Genomic DNA, 12403 nt, shown 5'->3' with positions numbered 1-12403 from the left:
GGGGCGTCGTAATTGCCTCCATGAATTTTAATGGGAGCTGAGTTTTCACGTCCACAAGGCATGCTGGTGATGCAAGGTAAGTGGGCGAGGAAACCAGATAGATCAGATTGAAGATTGAAGATCCGACGTATAACTTGTCTCCGGTTTTTTTTTTTTTTTCCCTATTCCACATGCTTCTGTTAATGGGGACTGGTTAATTATTGCTGTGTAGGTATTTCCAAAATGTACGATCGATTTACATGCCAGAGGTGCCAGGCGATCTCATTGGAGGATGTGTGCTTCACCCTTCCTAGCCACTTTGGCAAGTGATCTTTTGGTAGCATTTTCTATGAAAAAAAAAAAAAACACAAAAAAACATTGTAGTTTACAAAAGGCATCTTAAATTACTACATTTGAGCTGATACTACACGATACTACAACTCCCATGAACTCTGGGTGCACACTTTGTGCTCATCGAATTGGCCTATCCACTTCGCCCTCTCACATCTTGTTTCCTCAGTCAAGCTTAGAGTAGGCTGATATGAAGGCGAATTCGGTCAAAATTGGACCACATCCATACATAGCGCTGCATTCAAACGTGTATATACTTATTGTCGCTTCGTATTGTGTGTTTAGTGACAGTTCACGCCAGTAGAGAGAACAGGTTCAGACTCCGCGATTGCGATCAGAAAACACGGAAGTTACAACGATTGCTGCACCAATCACAGAAAACAACAATGGCTTGGCAAAGAAGCATAAACGTGGACAGAAGTATGTCCATCATTTTAGTTGCTTTAGTTTATTTAGTGCTGCACAAAAACAAAAGAAGAAAGTCTGTCATAATGTTTGGTTTCAACCGGTGGCATACGGTGCGTGAGTCTACACAGGTGTATCACAGTATAGTATAGTATTATATTTCTACAACAACAAAACTGATATTTTGTAGCCGAATTGCAATTTTAAAATAAAGTAAAGAAATAGATGTGCATCTTCACAGCTTCAACGTTGACGTTACTGAATACACATAAGCAAATTATAATTATATGGTGAAAATGCTGAGTGGCAAGTGGAAAACCACTAGCCTCAGTGGCTGGTGAGCCAATAATTTAATGTCAAGACATGTCTATGCAGGAAAAACAATACTTGTCCTTTTATGCATGCTTAACAACGTTTACACTGTAAGAAACTTAACTTAATTGGCTAAAATGCTTCCCTGTCATCACAATAACAGTTTGCAATTGGCTGGCTGTGTACTGGGAAGAAGTTGTGGTGTCCATGTCCATGTTGAATTTGTGTTTGCGCAAGGCAGGTCCCATTGGCTATATTGAGGGACTGCTTGGCCAGTACTGGTCAGAGAACCTTGCTGGTGGACACATCTTTTTTCCAGAGAGTATGTAAGTATTTAACCATTTTACCCTTAGACCCCAGGGGGGTCTAAGTGTAAAATGAGGCACACTGGTGATTGTGAGATGCTCTGACATTTGTGTAAATTTCATCAACTTTATATACAGTGATTCCAAAGTGTTTCATATCTTTGTTTTCAGCACAGACTCAGCTACAATAATATGGCAGCAGTAAGTAGGTCATAATCATGTGTGGATTGTAAACTGCTCTAAAAACACACAAACTGTAAACAGTAGCTATTCACACCTGGCCGCATGCCTCCCCACCACTAAGACAAAGACTCAGTGAGCCATTTAGAAGACAGAAACAAAGACATCTTCTGATTTTCAGAACATTTATTGAAGCAAACTATACGCATGGAAGATGAGATGAGACTGGTGTACTCTTGCAACGCTTGCGTGGCCTCTTAGCTAGTAGTGAACTAGGCCGTGTTTCCTGATCAGCATCTCTGTAAATATGATAAAAACAAAATTTTTAGGAAATGTGACCTCAAATCAAACTTTATTTATATAGCACATTTCCTTCAACAGGTGAAAATTAAATGCTTTACAAAAAAGGGGCAAACCACTAACTAATGAAAACAAAACTTAGGAAATGTGACATGGTTACATCATATACAAACAAAGAACCAAACAAACACAACCAGACGCAGAGAGGTAGCCTATAATTTTGAGAAGCAATGGTTAGAATCGTTCGTAGTGTGGGAATTTACAAGCGCGCATATTAGTGAATATTCCTACAAACACACAGAGAATGCAATACAGCACACATTTACAAATAATGCAAGCTATCAACGAAACAACATTAGCTAAACTAAATAAACATTGCTATTCCAGCTCAACTACACGCAACTCATCAATAACAATGCCTCAATCTGAAGTAGGCTAGGTCTGTTTAGCTAAGTGGTTATTATATTGCTATTTCCTGAATTTACTTACAGTACGCTAATATTGATTGTGCGAGGACATCAGTTTTAGAATCTTAGCCACGCCACGGGCTATTTATTACCAATATGATCGAAAAACATACAGTCTACCTGATACTTCTAACACAACCAGACGCAGAGAGCCTAGCCTATAATTTTGAGATGCAATAGTTTGAATCGTTCGTAGTGTGGGAATTTACAAACGCGCATATTGCTGGATATTCCTACAAACACACAGATACGTTGCAATACAGTACACATATTTACCAATATGATCATAAGAAATATACTTACGCATGAAGTTGATCCTCAGCTGGATCAGTTCGCTGTTCGAAATGACACTGCTCTTCATCAGTGTCGGCTTCCGGACGGACCATTTTCCAAAATTAAACGAAATGTTCACCTCAAAAGAAGTTAATTAGGCGACACTTTGACATTCTATCCCGCTTTCGCAGACTTGGCATTTCTCACATGGATCTTGCATCGCCCCTCCTTTAGTCTCCTTCTATGGAGAGTAATTATAATGTTGTTAACATGTGAATGCGATTTGGGCGGACTTCCTGCTGAGCGAAATTCACATAGTAATGAGTAAAGTTTAACAAAGCATACATGATCTAATTAATCAAATTTAGAACATTTAAAATAATTCATATTATTTGCCAATGGGCGCATTGGAAAGTCGCGATTCTAAGGTTTCTGTCAATGTTTTTGTTGCGTCTGTATGATAACAGCATGTGAAGTCATCCAAATAGAAACGAAAGTTAATTTCATCTTGTCGAGCTCCGCCGGCGGAGCTCTCGACCCCAGAGGGTTAAACTGGAGATAACAAAAGAGTAACATTTCCTATGTACACAGTACCTGTAAAATTTAATTGATTTTATATTTTCATTCATGTAACATTTGACATGTTGATCCATCCATCCATCCATCCAATATTTATACCTGCTTATCTGGGTCAGAGTCATGGGGGGTGTTGGAGCCAATCCCAGCATGCATTGGCGAGAGGCAGGAATACACCCTGGACATGATGCTAATCTATCGCAGGGCTAACTAGCAATTTGTCAGAGAAACCGTTCCAGAATGCTAACTCCAGCTCGCACTTAACCCATAAATTACTGTAACATTGTTGGATGAGGCTGCATGTGTGAAAAAAAAGTATGTAACTCCTTTCAAATATTTTTTTATTGTCATATAACAAGTTACATACACAGTTTGTTCTTCATAAGTTCTTACATTATCTTGTATATTGCTAAATAAGACCCAGCACTGGAGATACAGGGCTCTGATCCCATAACACATTTATGTTAGATTTAAATGCACGTGTGGCCTGATTTACAAGTTTTACACACCTAACTTAAGAAATGAATACAGATACAGTAGACATATTTGATTTATATCAGTACTCAGTACAAGAACAAGTAGCATAAACCAGGTGTAGGCCCAAAGGGAAGGTCAAAATAAGTCAGCCAACTAAACCATAGTGTGCCTTGTAAAGTTCTTGAGGATTGCCATCAAGTGAACACAAGTTTATGAACATAATTTCTTCTTCATCATTTATATATCTTGGCAACCTTGTAAGGTAAGACATATTTATTTCACAAATTATGGCTCTCTGGTCCAGAAACCTACAAAATTATCTTGGATATATCAGGTACTCACAGAGATTTCACATTTGTTTTACCCATTATATGGTTTCTTGTATTTTGCTCAGGTCGGAATAATATGATATAACATTTTGGAAGAAAGATACAGAATAGCAAGCCAAAACTAGATGCTAAAATTGCAAATATCTCCACAGCTACAGTGAACTTTCCAGGTGAGCTGACATAAGCTGGTATAAAGGTAATCCAGACAGCACAGAATATGAGCATGCTGAATGTGATGAATTTGGCTTCATTGAAGTTGTCAGGCAGCTTACGAGCCAGAAAAGCTAAAACAAAGCACAATACAGAGAGGAGCCCAATATAACCCAGTACAGCCCAGAACCCCACTGCTGATCCTACATCACATTCTAGAATGATCTTTTCTTTGTAGTGCATCATGTTCTTGTTGGGGAATGGAGGAGATATTGTTAACCAAAGCACACAAATAAGGACCTGTATGAGAGTGAAAGTAAGAACACTCAGTCTCTGCTGGGGAGGCCCAAACCACTTCATTACATTACTGCCTGGAAGTGTAGCCCTGAAGGCCATTAACACCACTATTGTTTTTCCCAGAACACAGGAGATGCAGAGAACAAAGGTGATCCCGAATGCAGTGTGGCGTAACATACAGGACCACTCAGAGGGCCGGCCGATGAAGGTAAGAGAGCAAAGGAAACACAGTTTCAATGAAAAGAGCAGCAGGAAACTCAGCTCTGAGTTGTTGGCTTTCACAATGGGCGTGTCCTTGTTTATAAAGAACCATACAGCCACAAATGAAGTCACACATGCTCCAAATATAGAAAACATAACAAGCAGGATTCCCATAATTTCGTGAAATGACAGAAATTCGACAGTCTTTGAAACACATTGGTCTCTTTTAACATTTGACCAGTATTCTTCCGAGCACTGAATACAGTTATTAGAATCTGTAAGAAAATAATATAATTATTAGAATACTCTTACAGCTATGACTGTACAGTAAAATGAGTAAATGCAACACAATACAAATGCACAACTTGGAAATTTTGTCTATAGACTGGTTAGAGTTCACTACCTGTGGTATTGCTGATTTCTCCCTCAGCACAGGGCACACAGTCATAGCAGCAGACAGGCCTTCCTCTCTGCACAGCCTTCCGGGTGCCTGGGGGACAGCTCTCACTGCACGCTGACCTGGGTTTCTGTACAACATGTTTCAACTCTCAACTCAGAGCACCCATGGACAATGTGATGTTTAAGTAGATCATAATAATTATTTGCAATATTTTATCATATAGATAGGGAGCCCATAAAAGAATGTTTTTTAATACTTTTGTGAGATCTGTCATAGTGTCATTTCTTGGGGAACAGAAAACATGGAGGGGCAGTTGCTTGTGTTTTGCTTTGAATTTGACTTTAAATATGAAGATCTTAGCTTGACTATTATGGATACATATAGCCTACAATCGGTCATTCTTCTGTCACACACAGGACTAAGTAAATGATGTGTATGTATGTAATTCTATGGCGTGGTTGCTTGCGATCATTTTATCTCTTGCTGGCCAACTTGCTAGCAAGATAGATCACTCGGTAGCTATCAAAAAAGCTAGATATCTATCTGTCTGTCTGTCCGTCCATCCATCTGTCTGTCTGTCTATCTTGCTAGCTGGCAAGCTAGTGATCTTCCAAGCCAGTGAGAGAGGGAGAGAGAGAGAGAGAGAGAGCTGTCACTGGCCTGCTATATCTTTTGCTGGCTAATATATACACAGGTGTAAATATATTCCTTCCTAGCTTCTGTCTGGATTATCAGGGTTGATAAACTGCTTTCATGGCTGTCTCCTGGAATGATGACAGAAGCTAGGAAGGAAGCGTTGTTATTCTGCACCAGTTATCATGGATTCACTGATACCAAAAGATGCTAGCTGTCCCTACCTATACAGGAATCTGCTGCTCCTTCTGGTTTACTTTTCCCAAGTAAGTGACACCATGACAATGACCTAGACGTACACGAGATGTTATTTATACATATTATTTTCTCAGGAGAAGTTTTAGAGGGGAACAGAAAAGTTTTGTGAGATCTCGCAAAAGTACTTTCTATGATTCTTCCTCACCCATGTCCATTTAGGGCAGTGGTAACCAATCATGCTTCTGGACATCTATTGTCCTGTAGGTTTTCACTCCAGCCCTAACAAAGCACACCTCATTCAAGAGCGAAAAATCTGTATTGAGCTGTTAATTAATAGAGTCAGTCAAAAACATAAAATACTGGAAACAGATTATGGTCACACATAAATTTGATAATTATGGACTTTCTACAGTAACATTATAGTCTTCCCTCATATGTGTGCTGTTTTTGTCCTTCTGTAGTTTTATTTATGTTTGCCGCTGAATTGTTTGAACTGAACTCAACTATTTCACTCTTTAACTCAATGAGTGCTAAAAGCTGCATACAGGTATACAGCCGCATGCATGTGCTATCATCTGTTTTCGTGTAGTGCATGAACACTTACCTGTTTTTGCCCACCTGCCCAAACAATACTAACTGGACTCATCACAAACTGCTGCCCAGATGGTAAAGAGGCATCATAGTAGCCGACCACTCTGAACTCTACTGCACCATCAGGACCAAGCTGCCAGTTCACCACCTCATATCTGGCTGCCGGATCCCCATTACTGTCAAAAGAGACTTTCTCTCCAGTTTCCAAAGTGAAATTTACTTTTTTCAGAGCCTTAAGTACCTGTAGGGGAACAAAGATTTAAGCTGAGATAAATACTTGATTGGATTTGTTCATAATGAGGATTTATAAGCTTTGTAAGAAACATTTATCATTTTTACCTGCCAGGGCTCTGTTTTCACACGGTTTGTACAGCCTTGATGGGATGTACATGCCAACAGGCCATGTAGAGAATGAGCAACAGCGTATACTGCTTTGTAAACATTGTTGGAGTTTCTCAGCTCTGATACATCAGTGTATTCATTTTCTACTTCAGTTAAGCTCTCAAATCCCGTGCACGGATTCATGTGAAGTAGATTGTTTTCATTTGTGAGGGAACATTGAAACACATTTTCCCAAAAGTCTTTGACAACAGTATTATTTGGGTACTGGGATGGGTGAAGTTTTAAAAAAAACTCTTTTAGGCCATTTATTTTGCCATTGGTGACAGCAAAGCCAATAGACCCTCCCAGTATACTAAAACTTGTAGGTGTTACTAGAGTGCTTGCTGTTATCCAGGCTTCACTGCCAACCATCTGGAGCCCTGTGATATTCTGAAGTGTCAGCTGCTCCAGTAACTTGTTCATTTCACCCAGACTAAGAAATGCGACAATTACCTTTGCAGTACCTCTTTTGATAACATCTACAACCTTCTGTAATTTCTCTGGTTGTGTCCTGTAAAATTTCTCTGAATACTCAATGCAGATGCCTTCCTGTTGAGCAGCTGTAATAAATGTGGCCATCCCGTTGTTGCCATAGTCACTGTCACTTCTCACTGCTCCTATCCAGGTCCAGCCAAAGTGCTTCACCAGCTGAGCCAATGCTCTGCTCTGGTAATAGTCACTGGGGATGGTTCTGAAGAATGTAGGGAATACTTTTCTGTTGCTCAAGCATGCACAGGTAGCAAAGTGACTGATCTGATAACAACACAAAAGGGAAAAGTTATCAGACCTTTGTAAAGACAGTAATTCAATGTATACTATACTATACTCATTGTTTAGATCATGAGGCAAATATATTTCAGTATGTGTGTGAGTATATGCAGTGTGTGTGCGTGTGAGTGTATGTGGTTGAAACAATCAGCAACTCAGTCACATGCGCGATATGTTGCTTCTTTGAAAAAGGTAGAAATTTATATTTGATTATAACATTTCAGTATGGATTTTTATGTCTAAATATGAGTGTTGCCGAGTCAGTAATTCTTAATAGGTGTCTCCATCAGTATGCTGCAATAGCACATCCCCACTATTGCAAGTCAGTTTTTTGCATCACAGTTTTAGTTATTCCCACAGGAATGTTTTTCAACCATCATTTTCTCACTGTAAAAAAAAAAACTTGTGAATCTATGTTTAATATGCTTCTTTGGAATGTCTTTGCCGATATATTACAATCACCTCGCAAATGAGTGAGAAAAGAGTTCTGCTGGGCACTGACATACGTTGCATGTCAGTTCCCAATATCTACCTCATTTTAACAATGTAAACATATAAAAATACCATTTCTGACACATACACTCTCAATCATCTATTTTAGAAATATTAACAGCAATTCTTTGTAGAAACTCACAGTATGTTAAAAAAGTGACAATAGCTATTGAGTTTTCTAGTTAAATGTTATGTAAATTAAAATGCCATTTTTATTGTTGAAATAATACTTTCACGTTAATAAATCTGTAGATTTTGTAAATTACACCTATTACGTAATACGTTGAGCAGAAGCATGAATACTTTACTAGGGACTATTCTTTCATGATTGCTGGAAGCATTTAATCATCAAAATAAATGTGTAATTTTTGAGGGTTTTTAAAAACGTTTTTCCCCAAATCATTTTACATAAATATATTTTCCATTATTGCTATTTTACCATGACATTCACACAACAGAAAACTCCCTGAACAAGATAATTTTTTAATGCTACTTTCACTTTTAAATATCAATGACTGGGTACTTGTTTTGCAGTATGTGTAAAAGACTAAAACAACTCACCACTGGAATTTGAAATAATCCTACTGTTGCAGCAATTGCCATAGTGTTTGTAGATCCTGATTCTCCAATGATGGCCTGCACTACGGCTGGTGTGGAGCAAGATGAGTCGGTCAGTGTTTCCTCATAACCGTTCATCAGAGCCATGGCTGATTGTATGGAAAATGCTGCAGAGATACAGGTGTCATATATTTTATATCCAAGAGACACTCCTGGGAGGACTTCAGTTCTGTTGTTTATTTCTTCAATGGCGAAGATCATAGCCTGGGCCACCCAGAATTCTCTGAAGTTAACTCTAGAAATGACATGTTATGTTGATTGTTTGTTTTAATGATCCTTTTAATACTAATAATAACAATTTTACATATTTTACACTGCCATTAGGCACTCCTTGAAAATACATTCATCATGTATTTACCAAGCAGGCAAACCTAATGCGGGGTAGCATATGCAGAGAAAATTAAATTTTTCGCATTTTTGATATTACTCTTGGAAGTGTAAGAATCACAAAAAAAATAATCAAAGTACCACCAATACAAACAACTGTTACAGGTTAAACTCACCGAGAGCATCTCAGCGGTTCTGGTTTGGCATCAAATTTGATGGTTATGTCCAAAGGAATATGGTGCAGGGCGAAGATCCCACCGATGTTGATGTCTCCATGTTGATAGAAGCTGGGCTTGGCTGCTCTCCCCAGTATTCTGCATGGTGGAGTCTGTGTTGCAGCCAAGAGGACTGTTAGTGCCTGCAGAATGATCTGCAGTGCCATCCCACTGCACATCTCAGATCGAGCACTGCTGTGTACCAGGTTTAAATACAGCAGTTTTAATTCTCCATCGATCTGTGATTCTCAAAGGCATACCTGAATCCCAGGATAAGTATGGTTCGAGTTGGAGCAAATTCCAGAAGCAACAGAGGCAACAGCCTTGATGGGGAATGGCTCAGAATCATTGGGGCTTTTTATTTTTACCATGTAGGCCTACAAGTTCATCCATTTTACATATACTTTATTTGAAATCAACAATATAACCATAATGGAAAGGCAGCACACAAAATTGCATTTCATCACTGAGCACTGTGGTATATTTAGTGGTACATATTTATTGATGTTAGTTTCATTGCCAACCAGGTTATTCACATGAACAATTTTGTATGAATTGTCAATACAAGTACTGTTCTAATTTATTTATTTATTTGTCTTAAAAGCTGACATATTCCCCTGTTCTTTTTTATGGAAACTGCTTTCATCCTGCCATTTTATTTGTATTTTTCCCAGAGAAAATTCTAAAGGATAATGTTTAACAACAAGGGTCGCAATGTCTTATTTTAAATACTGTATTTTTACCCTCTAAATATGACATGGTTGACATATACCATGTTGGTGGGTGGGGGCAACTCTGGCACATCTTTGGTTGTGCTGTTATAAACCAACTGTCCCTCATATATAAGCTGCCAGTGCTGATCCAGCAATAGCACTACATTTCCTGAACAGATCATCAGTCAGCAGCAGTGCTATGAGTGAATAAAATTCCAGCAATACATGTGTTTCACATCTCAATTTAGTCCCTTCCTGACCTAGCTGCTACGCAGAGAACTGCTAGAAAGACAACACGTACGCCTCTTGCAGGTACTTGAACATGAGCCAGTGTACATGGATCTTTAAACACCAGCATACATTAGAAGATTGACTTCATTAAACTATATTTGCAAACAAATTAATATTAGATTAATGCTATAGAACAGAAGCACCGGATTATTGGATATTGAACATTTCACCCTAGCCATGCCCAATTATCTTTTACCTTCAAGCAATCCAATGCCGAAGGTCACAAGCTAGCTAATTGTGTTAGCAGTAGCGATGCACAATTGTGTTAGTTGATGGTTTGTTTTTCATAGAAATCAAATCATATCTAGCTTGCATAAGGTTAGTCAATTCTGAATTAACAATTACCCATTAACCCTGTGAGACCCAGATATTGATGTAAAATTCTACACCTAAAACTTTGTTGTAGGAGGTCTCTGATGAGAAGTACGTTGGAAACATTTTTTTGTTATAGTAAGAATTGTAGCATGGTGAATGTCTTTGCAGAGTCAGTTGACTTTTCTGTGCATGATCCGGTAATGTTAAGGTATAGTTCACTCAAACATCAAAATGGAACTTTTGTGTAAATGTTACTATGTGTTCAACCAGCAAGTTACCAGAGGAACCTTTCCGGAATGATGACTCCAGCTTGCATTTGGAATTGACCCATAATGTTCTAGAACATTGCTGGATGAGACTTCATGTGTGAAAATGGCTTATAATAACTATACATTCTCTAATGGGTTATTCCTTTATTTTTATTGTCATAAAAAAAATACATACACAGTTTTGTCATATGTTCCTCCATTATCTTTCATATTGCTAAATAACACCCAGCACTGGAGATCCAAGACCCTGATCACATTACTTAAAGTTACAATCTCAAAGATTTCCGTTTCGTTCTCTTTGGCGGTACCAATGGCGAGAAGCGGTAATTGCAGGTGTGTTTTTGGACCTCACTTCCCATAGACCCAACCGGATCCAACCAGTGTCCAAAATTACACTTATTATTTACTGAATAAAAAATGGTTGTTATACAATAACGTTATGTACATACTCATTCATTGTCTAACATTAGGCTAACTTAAGCGGTCTTTACACTGCCGAGCCGGGTTAAAATGCTGCAGTAGACCTGGGGTAGAATTAGTGATGATCAATTTCCACAAACGTTCTTTATCCACGTTTTGCTCGGTATGAACATCTTACACTGCAGAGAAGAATTTGCGGGATTCGCTGTGGCTCGTGCAATTATGTATCTCGTGCACAATGAACAGTCTTCTTCGTGAATGATTGTTGTGTGATATTTCTGAAACAACTGCCTTGTTGTTTCTGGTTTTGCTAGCTAAACTGTTCGAGAATAAAGCTGAGCTGGGTGTTAAATCAGCAATTAGAATAAGAAGAATAAAACAAAAACAAAGGAGATTTCATCAAAAAAGGGCATCAAGGCGGAACATATGAGGAAGCGTAATAAAATAATAACAACACTAAACCATACTGCCATATTCTTTTATTTAGTTTTCTCCAGCTTGACATCTTTACACAGAAATCAGACCCGGCTCTGCTCCACCTATACCCCGGCTTTATTCCGATCAATATATTGATGAACTTGATGGCAATGTAAATAACGATAACGTTAAGGCCAGTTCAGATCAATGATTCGCAATGAGACAAAACGGTTTTAGAATGTTGCAGAGAAAATTGCAGCGGTGTGAACTGGTTAGTTGCAGGGGTCTCAAAAGACCCACCTTGTCAAATCGCCAAGTGCAGTTTTAGAACGTTTACAATCAGATGTCTTGGAATTTTGCAAGTTGCATCCAGTCTCGTTGCGAATCATAGATCTGAACTGGCCTTGGCTTTAGTTAGCTACACTGCAACGTTGCAACGAGGTAGCATTGCATTCCAGAGACGGTTTGCGAGGTCGGTACCGGGCGGTAGCGTTAGCTAGCGTTTTTTCTAATTGTTAGCTGACATTAGATTGTGTTAATTACATTAGCTAGCTAGCTAACGCAGCGTTACCTGATATGAGAGATGGATACTGTGCGCAACGTTGTCTAAACTAATGTCGCCTTTCTTGACATGGTCCGGTAGCTAGCGTTAGCTGTGCAAATAGCTATGTAATTTAGTAACGTTACATTGTCATCAAATGTAATACGAAATCTATATCAACAAATAATATGACCTCTCATGTTTTTAGTTAA

The 12403-nt window shown here is 38.6% G+C and overlaps 1 protein-coding gene across 1 annotated transcript; it reads right to left on the bottom strand.

Moving 5' to 3' along the window:
* Positions 1–3114: 3114 nt before the first annotated feature.
* On the bottom strand, positions 3115–9404 carry LOC135236670 (extracellular calcium-sensing receptor-like). The gene is made up of 6 exons (XM_064303155.1): positions 9187–9404; positions 8627–8918; positions 6764–7558; positions 6438–6665; positions 5006–5129; positions 3115–4877 (listed from the first exon to the last, which is right to left on the bottom strand). Exons 1-6 carry the CDS (start codon positions 9402–9404, stop codon positions 3964–3966), a joined length of 2571 nt encoding a protein of 856 aa, XP_064159225.1. The 3' UTR covers positions 3115–3963.
* Between the last annotated feature and the right edge of the window lie 2999 nt (positions 9405–12403).

Source organism: Anguilla rostrata, chromosome 12 (assembly GCF_018555375.3).
Source record: "Anguilla rostrata isolate EN2019 chromosome 12, ASM1855537v3, whole genome shotgun sequence".
Lineage (NCBI taxonomy): Eukaryota > Metazoa > Chordata > Actinopteri > Anguilliformes > Anguillidae > Anguilla > Anguilla rostrata.
The sequence above is the reverse complement of the archived record's forward strand: the minus strand, read 5'-3'. Positions and strand labels throughout refer to the sequence as shown.